Below are 17,151 nucleotides of genomic sequence, written 5' to 3'. Positions count from 1 at the left end.
TGAATGGGACCTCCTAGAAGACAGAGTAGGGCAGTCAAGGAGAGGGCAGGCAAGAGCTGGTGAGAGTCCACCCCGGAAGGAGCCCTTAAGAAGGAAGTGACTTTGGGATGTAGCTGCTGTTCTTATTCTAGGGTGAGTGGGGTCGGCGGGTGAGCGTCTCCAGAAGAAGCCCCTGCCCACGTGACCCTTCTCCACTAAACTTCTAGAAGAAGACATGTGGAATTAGGATGGATAAAGTGAAACCAAAGGTGGTGGATGTGAAGGAGAGGACTACCACCCTAGAAGAGGGACAGGCTGATGCCATGGACGGGAAGGCCTGCTGCTCTGTGTTTGCTGGATGGGGAGAACAATCCTGAGATTTCTAGTAAGAAGAACCTTTGGAGAAAACAAGTGACTGAGACTCAGGCTGCTGAGGGGACCCGTGGAGGAGGAGCCCAGCAGAGGAGCTGAATGTTCTCAGAAGGGCAAAGCCAAGGATGGAGAAGGAGGTTGCAGTGGGTGCAGAGGGGAGCCCCAGCCAGCTGGAGAGGGGCGCCCAAGCCAAACCGAAGAACTGGGTGGGGGTCTATGAAAACGCACACCAAGACAGCTGGGAAGTGACCATTCTGTTTTGAAATCTAAACCCAAAGCACCTGCCACACCAGCCCCTCCGACTTGCCATCATTTGGTATCCAAATGTGAAGGAATTGATGTCTTTGTTTGAAGACAGGCATCTGGGCATCCGGGTGGGGATGGGAGTGTGCAACCACGCAGGGAGTGCACATGAACGCCCGTCGGCTTTCCCTGGGGCCCAAGCAGGCACAGAGCCACTGCTTTGCTAACCCAAGAGACAGAAGTCCGGCGGGTGCACACGGGTCTCTGGGAAGCATTTCTTGACACCGAGTGTCTATTGTCTCCCCGTTGCAGGAGCATCCAGGAGTGTGGCCCTCAGGCCCTCCTGGGCCTGTCCTTCTGTTTGCTCAGCTCTCCCACTCAGACAAAAGGACAGGAATAGTGTTGGCTCTGAAGTCAGGCCCATGTGGGTCTGCTCCCAGCCTGGCCCGTCTCCTGCAACGGACACTGGCCAAGGACTTGCTGCTCTGAATCTTGATTTCTTCTCGGTGGGATGGGGGTGATGTTTCCCATGCAACACCTCACTTCGCGTCTCCTTGGGCATAACTAGGCAGTTAGACCTGCAGGACTCCCGGGTACTGGCAGGAGATGGAGCGGACAGCAGCCACGGCTCCCTCGGTGGGACTCGTCGGCAAAGGAGACCATCCAACCCATGGGGGACCAGGAGCCCATTCTCTGAGACAGCTCAGGTGCAAGGGAATGAGACCCACACGAGCAGGTATGGGAGTGGCCCTGGCTCAGAAACCCAAAGTCTCCAGTATCTGTGAAAGTCCTGGACATTGTTTCCAAAGTCCCTGCCAGGGACAGGCCGGTTCCAAGAGCCGTTGTACTCAGGGGACCTCCCAACCCTGGTGGCCTACTGGACGCGTCCCTGGACTTCATCCACAACCCTCTGCTCCCAGGAGGGGGTATATACCCCTCATGGTTGTTGTGGGTGTTGTGGCCTAGTAGCACAGCCGAGGTTCCACGTGGTGCGGTTCCCAGGGCAGCAGAGCTACAAGAACAGCTGAACCTCAGGTCAGTGTCTCAGGCAGGAAGGAGAAGGGTTGGGTCCACCCCTTTACCACCACCCTCCTCACATCCTGAATGTGAGGATGAAGGGAGAGCCCTGTCAAGTTCCTGGCACTTGACACAAGCCCTAATTCCTGGCTCCTCTGTGGCCAGTGACAACCCCTGAGGAGCTGGGCAGAGAAGTCCAGGGGTCACGCCTGTGTCCTGTCGCTGCTGTTCCAGTGGCGTTGAGGGCCAGGAGGCCAGCCATGCCGGGTGACAAGCCATCCTCATTTGTCTGGGATGTGGGATTTCCAGTTTTAAGATGGGACCAGTCCCAGGCAAGCCGGGATGAGCGAGTCTGTCTGCAGCGTGAGGACTTGACTGCCAGCCCTACTTCACTCTGTCTCTGCCTCTCTCTCTCTCTCTCTCTCTGAGAGACACAGGCAGAGGGAGAAGCAGGCTCCATGCAGGGAGCCCGATGCAGGACTTGATCCCAGGACCCTGGGATCACGACCAGAGCCGAAGGCAGATGCTCAACCATGAGCCACCCAGTCATCCCCAACCTGGACTTCTGTAAAATGCAAAAGGGGTGGGTGGGTGTGCTGTGCTGATGCTGCTGGCGTTAGCTCATCAGAAAGGCCCGAGGTTTACTGATGCACCCAGCACTGTTTGAGACCCTGTGCAAGGAGCTAGCTGCAGGTGCAGGTGCCCTGGACGTGTACACCTGCCCCATGTCAGGGTTACCTTGGAGAGATGCACGCTGTGCTTTAGCATGAGCTCAACACCTATCTGAGCAAACTGATTATCATTCCTCCCACCGGCCACTCCTCCCCCCCTTTTCTTCCCCATCCTTCCGTCCTGTGGCTGAGAGTCTCAAGGTCTCTGGCTTCTGCTTTTCCCTCACCTTCCGTAGCCAGTTGGTGACCCGTGGAATCCTGCCTGATGGTCCCAGTACAAGCAATGACATGTTTGTTTTTGCCTGTTTTCTCACATTTAACCAGAACCTGCTAGAGGCCTGACAATTTGGGGTGCTCCTCCCTGAGGTTGTCTGAGAGCTCTGCAGGGCTTCTGCAGACCCCAAAAGATGCCCTACCCCACCCTACCCCCCAAGACTATGCCCAGCAGTTAGGTAATTGGCCCAGAATGCTATCTGAGAATAGAGATGAGATTCAACCCCAGGCAGTGTGGCCCTGGAGCCTGAGGTCCAGGTTGCCCCACTATATCCCCTTTCAGCCAACACCCCACCCCACTGCCTCTGGCCACTCCGAGTCTGTTGCAAGCCCTGTGGGTCACCCCAGCATGCTGGCCACTGCTAAAGCAATATAATTAAAAACAAAATCTTGTCCCAACCTGGAAAACCCCTCCATGAGGTAAACAAGAAAGAAAGTGTGTTAATTCTTGAATGAGCATCAAACCAGAACGTGATGTGCATCACAGGTGCTCTGCTCAGAGATTTGCCGAGACAGAAAGAAATCTCACTGCTTTTCAGCCAAGCAGATACAATCCACTCTGTACATGTCCTCAGGATAATAGTAATCAGTTCTCCAATAAGAGGACTCGACAGCACCAGCTGTTACACGTAGGTCACCCTAAATTCACCTCGCCATTGGGTGACCCTCAGTGTTCGTTAATTTGGGGGTTTGTTTTTATTAGTTTCAGAGGTAGAATTTAGTGATTCATCAATTGCATATAACACCCAGTGCTCATCCCATCATCTGCCCTCCTTCATGCCCATCACCCGGTTACCCCATCCCCTCACCCACCTCCCCTCCGACGACCCTCAGTTTGTTTCCTAGAGTTAAGAGTCTTTTATGGATTGTCTCCCTCTGAATTTTTATCTTATTTATTTATTTTTTCAAGATTTTATTTATTTATTCATGAGAAACACACACACACACAGAGGCAGAGATGTACGTAGAGGGGGAAGCAGGCCCCATGCAGGGAGCCTAATGCTGGACTCCATCCCAGGTCTCCAGGATCACACCCTGGGCCGAAGTCAGACGCTCTACCACTGAGCCACCCAGGCGTCCCTTATTTTATTTTTTTATACAAAGGAGAATGAAACTCTTCTCATCTTTTATGACAGGGTGGCTTTGGGGTGTGGGTCCAGGCTCCCCTGAAGCTAGGTCCCTCGTGTCCCCCAGGGTCTGGGAGACAGGATTCTGTTTCCTTGGATGTTTCCATTCTAAAGAGATGGCCCTTCGGAAAGACATCCCTGGGTCAGAGAGCTGGCAAAAGGTTTATCTAGCTTTGAAAAAGTGTTACGTGTGTTTCAAAGAGATGACAAGGAACTTACAAGTTTTCTAAAGTTCTTGCTTTAACAGGGGCCGGTAAGCCTGGTATTTTTAACTTCTACTAACCTTGTGCGGCTCTGCAGCAGACTGAGCACAGTGGCTCCTCCTCCATGGCCAGCGGCCTCCTCGTCACCTCTGTCCTCAAAGCAATGCCTGGCCGGGCCCTCCCTGCCCCCCAAACTCCCAGGACACCCCACCGGCCACAGAGAGATGCCAAAGCCTTTGCCCCGGAGCTCAGGGCCCCAAGCCACCTTCTGTTCTCCTTCCTCCTTCCCCCTCCGAGCACCCACAGGCCCGGCCACTCCCTCCATGTGTCCCAACACTTCTGAGGGCCCGGGACCCCAAGGCTGCCCCAGGCTGGGAGCCTCCTGTGCCCGCCTCTGCCAGCTGAAGTCCACCATTCTGCGTCCCTGCAGGCCCTGGCTCCCCCCGCCCGCCCACCCCAGCAGGACATGTTTTCTCCTGTCGGGGTCCTGGTACATCCATTTGTCACTTCTCTGGGTTTTGGATTTAGACCTGGGTTTGAATCCTGACTCTGGCCCTTCCTATATGTGAGGCCTGGACAAGCTCCTCCACCTTCTGGAACCTCTGTCTCACCAACTACAAAATAGGTACCATAACGTCCACGTCCTAGGGTTACGGCACAGTTGGACCAGCTAGGGTGACGTGGCCGAGATCGCAGGCGATCCGCCCAGGGCAGCACTAGCACGCGTCCCCTCCGCCGGGTGAGCTCTCGGTCCCCAATTGTTTGTTGTCCCCAGAGAGGAGGCACAGAGCTTCACTCGCTCATAGAGGAGGTGGAAGGGAGCAGCACCACCAAGAATTTATATTTCTGATGGCTCTGCCTGGAAATCTCATTTTACCTTTCTGTGAGCATCATTATGCATTTAATCCCAGGTGGCTTTCCTGCGGCGGCTTCTTGCTCTGGGTGAGTTCTGACGTGCCAGCTTGTAAACCGAGAGGCGTTGGTTCGTATTGTATGACGCGTGTGAATGAAACCCAAGGCCCGCTCACGAATAATTCACCTGTTCTTGCCCTCCTCCAAGGGTATTCGGCACAATCTGAAGGCCCTGCAGCCATCTCGAAATCTCCAGAAAGTCAATGTTGCAAATCCACTTAACGTTATTAAGGCCTGACCCGTGACCTCCGTACAGGATGGAGCCCACAGCTAAAGGACGGACCGAGAAAAATTTCAGCTACGTTGTCAGAGCCCCCAGCAGCGATGGGTTTGATGTCATGAACGTTGATGTGAAGATCGACACGTCCTGGGTGTTCCAGGACGTAGAAGACAGCGGTGGGGAGCAGGAAGCCCGAAGCCCAGGCGCGGACCCAGGCACGCTCAGGAAGCAGCTGGAATCCTCGGAGCAGAAGCTGCTGGCCGCCGTGGACAAGTACGTGATGTCCGAGTCCGGGCTGAGGAGCAGGTAAGTAGGGCGTGGGGACCTCTTCTTGTGCGTTTAACAAATCCTGGGTCCCGATCGTGCTAGATCGGTGTGTCGGGTGGCTCCTGGGGCTGAAGACTCGGACTCCAGGGGCGGCCCCAGCTCTGGTTCCTCCCCGTCCCACCCTGTGTTCTGAGTGTCGGGGGGCTGAGCCCACACGGCTCCCCAGGCTCCTGCGCTCGGGCTTTCCTAGGGGCCCAGCCACCCAATGGGAGAGACTGGAGGGAGGGGGAAGGGAGAGGCCAGGGTACTTCCCCCTCTCCTGCTTTGGGTGACATCCCACAGCGACCCAGCCATGCTTTTGGGTCCCTCCTCTGTCTTCCTGACTCCTGGGCCCAGTATCACCGCCTCCTCCTCCCCGCGTGTCCCTCCATCCGCAGGGGCAGGAGTGGCTCCTGGCAGTTGCTCATCTCTGGGTTGCCTCTCCTCTCTGCCTGGCCTTTTAGCTCTTCCGTCATCTTCATAGCAGACTCTCTGCACTTGTTCTCACTGCTGACCTTTCCAGCCGGGGCTCTGTTTTCCTGGTAGAGCCAATGTGGTCCAGAGGTTGGGATGTGAACCTGGGTCCTTCTCAAAGCCCGTGATCTTTCCTGACCGTTATCTAATACCGAGGCCAGCAGAGTGAGGTGGGGCCCTGCGTGCATATCAGGGGAGAAACCCAGCACGGAAATGCAGGACGGTAGTGGCTGGGGTCCATCCCAACAGGTTTACCACCATCTCAGTAGCCCAGCGTCTTGGATTCATCTGAGACCTCACCATCTTCTTGTATGTTCCTTCATTTTAATAAAGGCAAGTCATTAAATATGTATTTACATGTGCTTTTATCTTCTTTCCTCTTTGTAGAACTTTTTACATGAAGAAATTCACATATCAGAAAAATTGTTTTGTTACTTCTGTGATCATTCGTTCATTCACTCATTCATGGCTCTCTCATCCTACACCCTGCACTGGCCCACCCAGAGTCACGGGCTAAGTTGTGTTGGTTTGCTCAGGCTGCTCTAGCAAAGTACCACAGCCTGGGGACTTATAGAAAGGTACCATCTCACGGTCCTGGAGGCTTACAGTCCAGGACGGTCAAGGACGGGCAGGATTGGTCCCTCCCGAGGCTGCTTTCAGTGGCATGTGGATGGCGTCTTCTCCCGGTGTCCTCACACGGTCTTCCCTCTTTGTGTGTCTGCATCCTGATCCCCTCCTCTTATAAGGACCCCACTCAGATTGGATCCGAGGCAGCCAGATGACCTCACTTAACTCAACTACCTTTGTAAAGGCCCCGCCTCAGGATCCCTGGGTGGCGCAGCGGTTTGGCGCCTGCCTTTGGCCCAGGGCGTGATCCTGGAGACCCGGGATCGAATCCCACATTGGGCTCCCTGCATGGAGCCTGCTTCTCCCTCTGCCTATGTCTCTGCCTCTCTCTCTCTCTCTGTGACTATCATAAATAAATAAAAATTTTAAAAAAAGGCCCCGCCTCCAAATAACAGTCACATTCTGAGGTGCTATCACATTCTGAGGTGCTAGAGGTTAGAATTTCAACATAATGAGTTTGAGGGGACACAAATCAGCCCATAACATAAATCCTAGGGGAGGGAGGGGGTGGTTGAGAACCAGCAAAGATAGGGCCCCAGCACTGGAGAGAGCTGCAGTGTAACCCACACATGGTTGTGGATTCCAGTCTTTCTCCGGAGAGGTTGGCGGTGAAAACCAGAAAGTCCTTGGGCCCCGGGGGAAATGCTGGGAAACCTCTACCAAAGGAGACCCCTCCATGCAAGGAGAGCCCTGGGGATACCGTGAGTGATGGAGGGGAGGGGGCCTCTGTGGCTGGGGCCCTGGGGTGAGGCCACTCTGGAGGGGGCATCCTGGACCCCCCGTGGGGAAATGTGGGCTGTGACCTCTGTTATTGGGAGGTGGGTCACCCCACCTGTGTGAGGTGGAGCTGAGGTGGAGAAGATGAATGATGTGACCCAGGGTCACTAGTAGCTGAGCAGGGTTTGGATGCGTGATGGGTTAATTTCACCATGGGTGTCATCTCCCTAGGGTATGGTAAAGGTTGGTAGTGTACACTGGCCTTCGCTTTGATGAAAAAATTAAAATGTAGAAGCATTTATTATAGGAGTACCTGGTGGCTCAGGCGGTTAAATGTCTGACTCTTGGTTTCAGCTCAGGTTGTGATCTCAGGGGCGTGAGATCGAGCCCCATGTGGGGCTCTATGCTCTGCATAGAGTCTGCTTGAGTTTCTCTGTCCCTCTGCTCCTCCTCGCCCCTGCTCTCTCTCTCTCTCTCTCTCTGCAAGAAATAAATTAAAATATTTTTAAAAGTATTATAAAAATAATAAACAGTATAGTTAGAAATTTGAGAAAGAAAACCCACTTCCATCCTCATTACCTTATCAATAATGCATATTCACCTGCAACCCGAATGCCATAAAATTATCAGTAGCTATACACTCGTTGAGTATTTATTCTGATCCAGGCACTGCTTACATGTTTGTTTAAATTTTCAGATGTATGATCCTTAAAACAATACCAAAAATCAGGTGGTAGCATTATCCTCAGTTTACAGATGGGGAAATGAAGGCACAGTACAGTTAAGTGACGTCTCCACAGTCACCCATGCATCCAGCCGTATTGGGGGGGGGCTGGAACTTGAACCCAGGTGGCCCACATGGGGGGTAATGGCAGCCGCCCATATCTCCTGCTGCCCTGGACGGGGGTCTCCAGGTTTCCTAGCACTCTGCAGCACTGCATAATAGTATTTGTTTAACAGGTCGTTAATCCGTGAAAAACGGCACCTCATCGTCTGTTTCCTATTTGTGAGCGTGCTAGTGCTAGCTCCTGAGGGCTGCTAGGACAAAATACTGCAGACTTGGAGCCTTAAAGCAACACATGTATGTCGTCTGACGGTGCTGGAGGCTGAAGCCCTAAAGCAACATCCCAGGGGTAAAGCCAAGGCTTTCGGGAGGGCTGTGCCCTCTCCAGAGGCTGTAGGGGAATCTGTTTCCTTGTCTTTTCCAGCAGGGACAGTTGCATTCCTTGGTTCCCTGTCCCTGCCTCCACCTGCAGAGCCAGCAGGGTCACATCTTGCTCCAGGGCTCCCTTGGCCTCCACCTGCTGTCAAATCTCCCTCTGCCTCCCCATCCTAAGGACACCTGTGACAGCAGGCAGGGCCCACCCAGGCGGTCCAGGGCATCCCCCCATCTTCAGGTCTTTAACTAAACCACATCCACAGTCTCTTGCATTTTATGCAACATTCGTGGGTGCCAGGGATTAGAGCCTGGATATATTTGGGGGCCAACATTTGATCTGCCACGACGATTAGTCATTTCTGCTTCAAGTATAAAGATACTGTCAGAATTAAATGTTGTTTCATATTTAGCGCTTGCAGGTTGATCTCAAAAACTGAAAAGAGAGGCTTTCCTTGTCCCTTTCAGATGTCACCATATTTTATAAGCAAGCAGGTGCTCAGCCTGACTCTGACTGATTAACCTGGGGCCACTCCTCGGTTCAGCTTGGAAGGAACTTGATCATAAGGGGCATACTCCCTCTGTCACCTGCACAAGCCTTCCCCAGGGCCTCAGAAGCAGAGCAGGAGAGGGGACTCTTGATTTAATTATTGGTCCTAATGCAACGTTTCATCCAATCTCCACATTAACACTTGGAGCAGAGGCACAACTGCCTCTGTTTTACAGATAAGGAGACTATGGATCGGGGTGGGGAGCCAATGCAGTTAAGCCTCATGGTGGGTCGGTAGCAGAGTCGGGAAGCAGAGTTGGGTCCTCTCCCAGAGAGGCAGAGGGTGTCTTGAAGGATCAGGACACCCTAGTGGGCTTGGGCAGGGGAGTGAAGGTGTGCAGAGCTTGCCCCTGTAGGCTGTGAATGCATTTTCCGTGTGTTTCCTGGTTTTTCATTATAGAGGTAAGACTGGCACATGGAGGGGACTTGGAACCAGGTACAAACAGGAGACAGGCAAGTCTTTGGGGTGGCACCTGTCCCAGTGGGACCAGACTGTTCCTTCAGGCTTCCCTACATTCTTGGGCGAGTCTCCTTTCAATGTAGCTGTGGTCAGGGCTCACTTTGAGCCTCCGTATTGCTTGCAATGTGATACAAGCTCCTCCACCTTTCCCCAGGATAATAAGAAAAAGCTTCACGTGGCTTAGCCGTCCCTAACTAGTAGGCCGTTTCCACCTTTTCTCTTCTGTAAGTAATACAAAGATTAATGATTTCAGTTGCAGAAACATGTTTTCTGAATTTCATTTTCTTAGAAGAGATTGGAAGGAGTGTAGTTCAAATGGGAGGCAATGGACATAGGGTTAAAAGTCTGAGTTTGGGAGTAAGACCACCTGGGCTCTACAATGCTGTGTGACCTTGGACAAGTTGCCTGGCCTCTCTGATCATCAGTTTTCCTGTGTGTGGAGTAGGCATAAGGGAACTCACCTGCAGGCTGGTAATATGAGGATTGATTGAAACAAGACAGATAAAGCTCTTAGGCCGCGTGGCTCTGGCTCAGCCCTTCTTTGGTGAATTTGGGATTACTGGTTTAGGGATGAAAACACTCTGAAGATTCCTGATGCATGGTGCATTATTACTGGATAGACATTTCTGAAGTATTCTAAATCATCTTAAATATGTATGAATGTTTCACAATGTGATTTGGTCAGAATGTCAATTTGGCCAAATGACCAAAAAAAGAAAAGGTTGGTGTTGGTGAAAATCTTAGGCCACGTTTACTACATCCTGAGTAAGCATCTTCCTGCTTCAATGCTGCAGAATCCAGGAGCTGGAGCTGTCGGAGAGACAACTGCTGCACAAGGTGGACCAGCTGAGCGCTCGTGTGAAGCAGGAACAGAGCGCTGCTGTCCGGGCCCAGGAGAAGCTGCAAGCCCTGCAGGGGGAGCTTGCCAGCCAGGTACAACTTTCCCTCTTCTTTCCAGTACTTGTTTCTTGACCTAGCAGGATGGCCCCCTGTGCTGGGAGGAGGCAGCAGGTGCATTGAGCAAAGACAGTGGTGGGTGGTGGGGATGCTGGGAGAGCCCAGCCAGGGGACTTCGAGGGGTCCTGATTCCAACGGTGCAGGCAGGGGCTGTGAGGTCCAGGGCAAGGTCACATGGTTTCTCCGGGCCTCAGCTGCCCTGTCCGTAAAATGTGATCCCCATTCCGCCCTGCCCTCCTCACCAGGGTTCTGGCTGGGATCCGCTGGGGGGAACGGGGAGCTGGTGAAGCACTGGGTGACCTGCAGGAGCCATGTAATCACTGGGAGCTTTGGTCAGAGGTTCATTTCTGTGGCTCTTGGACAAGCTGAGGACTGACGTAAGGTCTCTGCTCTCAGGAGCTGGCATGCAGGTGGAAACATGGATAGGAGACATATAACTTCCAAATTCGATGCCAGGTGCCAGGGGGAAGGTGCAGGCACAGTGTGTGTCCTTGGAGTTGGTGGGGGGAGGGGGCGCTCCAGTTGGTCCTTGGAAGAAAAGAAAAGCACACGAGGTGTGCATAACAGCCTACGTATAGGCACAGGAGTGTGGGGGGACATGTTGGGGCCAGAGCAGAAGGTCTGGGCACAGAGAGGGCATTGGCGAGGGAGGAAGCCTCCAGAGAGGCCAGGTTGCCAGGACCACGGTGTGGTCCAAATATTGACTGCAATGAGGAGCAAGCTTTAGGGAACTTTAGCAGGAGAGGCTCAAGACAGGGTTCTGGAGAAATTATTCTAATTGCAGGGGTGGCGGGGGGAGACAGAGAGAAAGAGAGAGAGAAAGAGATGGTAGAGTCAGGAGGACAAGTTAGTGCTCTGGACAAGCAGTGGGTGGTTAAGGAGGTGGACTTGGGAGGCAGACACCTGGTGCCAAACCTGGCCATGCCGCTCCCTGGCTGTGTGACCTGGGGCAAGTGATGTAACCTCTCTGGGCCTCGGTTTCCTCATCCGTGAACTGGGAATGATAACAGTACCAACCGTCTTGGGTTGTTATGTGGGCCAAGTGAGTGAGTATGTGTAAAACACTCACAGCGGTAACCGTATCCGACACCAGCTGCTTTTGTAAATATTAGCCTTTATTGAAATATTCCAGGGGCGATGATGAAGGGTGGAGGTAGGGCACACTTCGGGAATACTGCAGAGGCAGAAGTGACAGGCTTCCAGGACAACCGCGTGTGGCTCTCGGAGCCCCTGCCATGCACCGTACAGCCCAGCAGCGACTGTCAAACTGCAGGTGGACTCCCGCTTGTGGTCCGTGTTGCAACCAGCATTTTTTTTAAACCGGCATGAACTAGGAAATAAGAAAGGGCATTATGTGTACAAGGAGTGCTGTTTGGTGAAGCTTCTGTTTCAGCGGTACCCGGCGCATGCGAGGGGGCACGGGGTGGAAGTGTGTTTCTCAGTGTGGGGAGCAGTCAAAACGGCTCGAAAGCCCTGACTGAGGCATGAACTGAGACAGACACGGAAAGATAAGGAGCTCGTTTAAATTGAAATTCATCTTTGAGGCGCCAGGGAGACATGCAAGTGGCATTTCCCCCTCTGCATTGAACGGCAGGGGCGGGAAGCCCAGTTCCGCTCGTCCTCTGCTCCGCTAGCACGTCCTCGTCAGTGTCCCCGGGGGAGCTGTCACGTGAAATGCAGTGCTGGTGTGTGCGATCCCGCCACAAACAATGTGATCTCTCCATGGAAACTACTTCACTCAAGATGTTTTGGGCCATGCCCTGTATCCATGCAGGATTTCCAAAGGGAATTAGCCACAGCCCTACAGTCACCTGTTCCCAGTGCACTGGGGAGACAGAGGATGAGGGTGCGAGCCGGGACAGTGCTGTCAGGGGGCTCAGAGGCACTGCGGGGCCAGCAGTCCTATGGGATACTATGGCCTCTTCTACACACACGTCCTTATTAGCTTGTCCTGTGATCTGTATGCCCCTGGGAAGACCTGTCAGGAAACCCCACTTCCAGATGGGGGGCACGAGTTCAGAGCGGTGGGGGTGCTTGCTCAGGGTCCCTCTGTGACCACTTGACCCAGCTACAAGCCCGAACCTCCCCCCAGTGATGTCCGCATTTGGGAGCAGGTTTTGTAGGAGCGCACAGATGAGTTTCCTCTGCCCTTTGTACCTGATATTTGCCGAAGGGCGGTTTTGCCCGTTGTCACTGTTCCCAGTTAAGCATTTGCATGCAAAATCACCTCATTTCTGTAGTGACCTGTGGTCATTCTGAGGGTTGATAGAGGCTGTCCAACCCAGGGGATGGAGCATTGCTGATTATGGGATGATTGGGAGCAGTTTTCTTCCCAGGGAATCAGAGTCCAGCTTCATCTGTTCCACGTCCCCCCAAAACAAGCTGTCAGCCAAAGCCTGCAGAGCCGCCCCCAGCTTCCCTTGTCCACACGTGCTCTGTGCTGTCTTCAGCAAGCTCTCCTGGCAGACAGCAGTGGCCGGCTGCCAGCAGTCACTGGTGGCTGCCAGAGAGCTTAACACGGAGGCAGTGCCACCCGTGTGCTTCAATTCCTCCTGGAAATTGGGCCAGGACTCCTGTTTTTGCAGTGGCCCCGGTCTAGCTCACAGCTCCAGGGCCGGTGCAGGGAGGGCTAGGCCCAAGAGCAGAGAGTTGTTCCTCCACACCTTGAGTCAGATACACAGAAGTTCGAGTCCTGGCCATGGTGACATGTAGCACCGTGATATTGTGTTAGCGGCTTCTGAGCGTCCCAAGGGGATAGTGACAGTACCTAGTGCTTGGAGGTATTCACAATAAGGAACAGCTGCCGAGCTGTGTCTCACGAGCCAGGAGCAGGGCAGGCCGACTTCTGCAGGGCCAGGCATTACCCCTTTAGCATTAGGGACATGGAGAGATCGGGAGGTCCTGGGTGGAAATGGGGAAGCTCAAGTGGGTCCGGGCTGCAGCCCTGTACACACTGGTGTGGAGGTACTCAGTATTGGAACCACTGGCGCGCCCTCTCTGCCTGCAGCAGCTGATGCCCATGCCTACCAGCGCAGTTTCCATCCAGGGCCCCAGGGAGCTCCTGGTGTGCAGGGCTCCTACTGGGGTGCAGCGAGGGAGGCACTCCTCCTCTGCAAAATCTGCAGGGACACCAAAAAACCCTCAGTGATGAAATCAGTAATATTGGATGCAATAGTCTAATTTCTAAAACTAATGCACGAGAAAAACAACAAAACCCTGATGCCCCCAATATGGAAGTTTACAATAAAGACCGTGAGAGCACGGTGGTTGCCCGCGCCGCGTCCTGACGCCCTCCTCCACCGCCAACCTGCAGGTCCTGGAGAAGGAGCGCGCGGCCCGGCGGCAGCGGTGGCGGCTGCGGCGGCTGCGGGAGCGGCTGCGGCGCCAGGACGAGGCGCTGGGGCGGCAGGCGGAGGCCCTGGAGCGCTGCCGGCGGACGCAGCGGCGCCAGCTGGGCCTGGTGCGCGAGCAGGAGCGCGGCCTGCGGGAGCAGGTGCGGCGGCTGGAGCGGGACGTGCGGCGCCTGTGCGGGGCGGCTGGCCTCCTGCTGGCCGAGCTGGACGCCCCGGCCCCGGGCAGCCCCTGCCCTCCCGGCCCGGCCGGAGCCCGGGGCGTCTCCGGGGAGGCCGCGGAGCTGCGCGCCCTGCAGGCCGAGCGGGAGCGGGAGCGGGAGCGGGAGCGGGAGCGGGAGCGGGCCGAGGCGGCGCGCAGGCTGCGGGGGCAGCGCGACACCGAGCGCCGGCTCCGCGGGCAGCTGGAGGACCTGCGCTGCTGCATCTACGAGCTCAAGCTGTCGGAGATCGGCCTGCAGGCCCAGGTGGAGGACCTCGCCCAGCAAAACCAGAGCCTTCGCCAGGCGCTGGGGGCCCGGGCCCCGGGGGAGAGCGCGCGCAGCCCCGCCGCTGCTGGTCACTGCAGCCCGGTAAGTGGCCTCAAGCCAGGGCACCAATGATGTTGCAGTTCTCCTCTAACGTTATCCTGCAGCCATGTGTATGAGTCACCAGCTCCCTCATTCCCTAGTCTTCCTCTTCATCTACTCACCAACCCCACCAGCCCCATCCACCCATCCCGGTTCCAACAGTCACCCACCCTCCAAAATGCACAGCCAGTCATACACCTTCACCCACCCGTCCTTCAGCACGGCCACTCCACTACCCATCGGTCCACCTTCTCGTCCACCCACCCGCCTGTCCACCCATGTACCACCCACTTGATTGCACATCCATCCATCAACGTGTCTACCTACACTCCACCGTCTCATTCATCCTACCACCTGCTTGTCCATCCTTCCATCCAGCGACTCCACAGGGAGCCAACCAGCTACCCTTTATCCCCCATCATCTGTCCACCCCTGTCCATCCATCTATCCAGCAGTTCATGAATCTGTGTGCCAGATGAGCCCCTTTGGGTGTGCACTATTAGGTAACTGCCATGTGCCTGTGAAGTCTTCCCAGTCCATCCCTTCCTTCCAAAGGTGATGATGCTCTCCCACCTCCTGCACACCTCCTGCACAGCCTCTCCCACCTCCTGCATAGCTCCTGCACCACCTGCTAGTGGTGTTAGGTGTGCATCTGCATTTCTCCTCCGTTAGACTGTGAGCTCCTTGAGGGCAGGGTCTGGGTCTGATGTAGCCTCAGTCCCGCAGCAGCACACAGAAGGTCCCCGGGACTAGCAGCGGAAAACACAGGATTGGGTCCCTTTCTGGTTCTCTTATTTAGTAGCTGTGTGATCCTGGGCAAGTTTCTTAAGAACTGCAAACAAGGGCAGATTGGACATTTATTTATTCATTTGACTGACAGAAGAGTAAAACTTAGTTTAATAGATTCCTGTCCTGTGCTCAGCACCCTCCTGACAGTTTCCAAAGGCATGGTTTCATTTAATGCTCAGGAAGGCTGTGGGGTGGGTACGATTGGTATCCCCACCCCATGTATAGGGAAACTGAGGCTCAGAGAGGTAATGCATTGATCGATGGTCACACAGCTAGTACGAAGCAGAACTGGAACTTGATCCAGATTTGATGGGAGTCCAAAGGGCTCTGTGTCTCCTGCACCAGCCCTGCCTCCCTGGAAAGAGTTAGCTCTTTTCAAAAGATGGAGATCCTGCTTCTCTCCACCAGGTCAATTTACATTTAAGGAAAAATCAGTGAGCCACCTTACTCGAAGAAGACTACTTGTTAAACTAACAACAACAACAAACGCAAAGTTTTCTTTGGATAAATCTACTTCAAATTAACTAAAACTTTAAATGCTCTATATTTTCTCTCTGCTTAGATCATTTTAATAATGAGTTTCCCTGTGGCCATTTAAAACAAATTACTACTTTATGCTCTCGTCTCTTTTCTGCGTGTTCTGTTCATTCTTCCTCTGTTATATCCATCAGATAAAAGGAAACCAGTGTACATTTAATATTGGCACCTTATTGTAATTCTGGAAAATAAATCATCTGTAGATGGAAATTGTCATTTATTGGGGCTGCCATAACGAAGAACCGTGAGCCGAGTGGTTTAAACAGGAGTTCTGGAACTTGGAAGTCCCAGGTCGAGGTGTGGGCAGGGTTGGTTCCCTCTGAGGCTGTGGGGAGGGTCTGTTCCAGCCCGTCTCCTGGGCCTTCTCGCTGTGTCTTCCCAGCGCCTTCCCTGTCTGCATGTCTATCTCGGCACCCAAACATCCCCTTTTTATAAGGTCATGGATCACCCTAATGGACTTCATCGTAACTAAGTGCTTCCCGATTTCCAAATTAGGTCACATTCTGAGATACTGGAGATTAAGGCTTTAACTTACAAATTCGGGGGGACGCCGTTCAGCCCCTGACATGCGTTCCCCTGGAGGAACAGTGGTGAAGACCTGTGAGGTGTGAGACTGCTGGTTCCTCTTCCTCGATGGCAGGAAGCTTTGCCAGCTTTGTGCGGGTGGATGTTGATGATCCCCAGCACCTACTAGAGCATCTTCGTGCTGGGCTCTGTTTCCCGTGCTCTCTATCACTCATGTCGTGCACCCACGATCTTCGGAGGGAGGCACTATTTTATCCTCATTTCACGGATGAGGAAGTGGAGGCACAGAGGGGCTCATGACCTGCCCCGGGTTGCAGAGGTACTCAGTGGTGGGGCAGGAGTTGTGCCCCCACGAACTCCTGCGCGCCATGCTCCACTCCTCCAGCGCAGACTGCTCGGTGGCTTCATAATCAGTATCTAACGGGCACCCAGTTGGTGCAGACGCTTGGCTTGGGCCTTAGCTCAGTACAGGGGATGCAAAGTGTCCAAGACAGACCCCCACCTATGCAGGATGACAAATCATCTGAGTGAGGACTGTGGGGCTGAGGGAGGGGCCTGACAGTCTGTGGGCACTGCTGGCGGTCCTGGCATTTAGGCCGGGGGCTGGACCCAGGGCCGCGGGGTGTGACAGTCTGCCAGGCTCTGTCTTACTCTCCAAGGGCAATGGCAACGCCAAAGTGGAGCATATAGGAGTCACAAAGGGCCATCTTGAGAGGAAGAAGTGCTCCTGAGAGGGCCCGCTGGGGAGATGTAAAGTGCCAGCCAGTTACCAGCTCGCAGGGGAGTGTAGCTAAGACCTAACATTTAAGTGCTGGAGCCTATTGATGACAAAACTGCCAGCCCTTCAGGGTCTTGGTGTAAAGTTGTATCAACTTCAGCGGACTGTGGTTGCGCATCTATGAAATTGTAGGCAGAGTTCTGGGGACATTACATGGGGATGTGACTTCCCAAAGCCAATGACGGTGTGTTTCCAAAGGGGCTGGGACCTGGAGGGCTGAAGAGCTACAGGCAGGTGTTCAGTGCCTTTCTCTGGATAACTGTGGTGACCCCCAAGTGATCTCCTTTTGTAAACCTCCCATCTGCTATTACTCTGGGATCAAGTTCAACCTCCTATGCA

General features: G+C 54.1%; 1 protein-coding gene across 3 annotated transcripts in view; it reads left to right on the top strand.

Moving 5' to 3' along the window:
- Window positions 1–1,211: 1,211 nt before the first annotated feature.
- The window catches only part of C3H4orf50 (chromosome 3 C4orf50 homolog), a 55,708-nt gene continuing 39,768 nt past the window's right edge, over window positions 1,212–17,151 (top strand). For 2 of the 3 annotated variants that reach the window (XR_005357264.1, XM_038533409.1), the window contains exons 1-3: window positions 1,495–1,629; window positions 4,946–5,323; window positions 10,102–10,240. Coding sequence is in view for 2 of the 3 variants with exons in the window: in XM_038533409.1 (XP_038389337.1) it covers window positions 5,055–5,323; window positions 10,102–10,240 (408 nt within the window). In the remaining variant the exon portion in view is untranslated. Of the gene's footprint in view, window positions 1,331–1,494; window positions 1,630–4,945; window positions 5,324–10,101; window positions 10,241–17,151 lie in introns of those variants that run through there. The other variant, XM_038533410.1, reaches the window with a different exon arrangement.

The sequence above is a fragment of the Canis lupus genome, chromosome 3, assembly GCF_011100685.1.
Source record: "Canis lupus familiaris isolate Mischka breed German Shepherd chromosome 3, alternate assembly UU_Cfam_GSD_1.0, whole genome shotgun sequence".
NCBI classification, from domain to species: Eukaryota; Metazoa; Chordata; class Mammalia; order Carnivora; family Canidae; genus Canis; species Canis lupus.
Note: the sequence above shows the minus strand (reverse complement) of the source record. Positions and strands in the feature narration are given on the sequence as shown.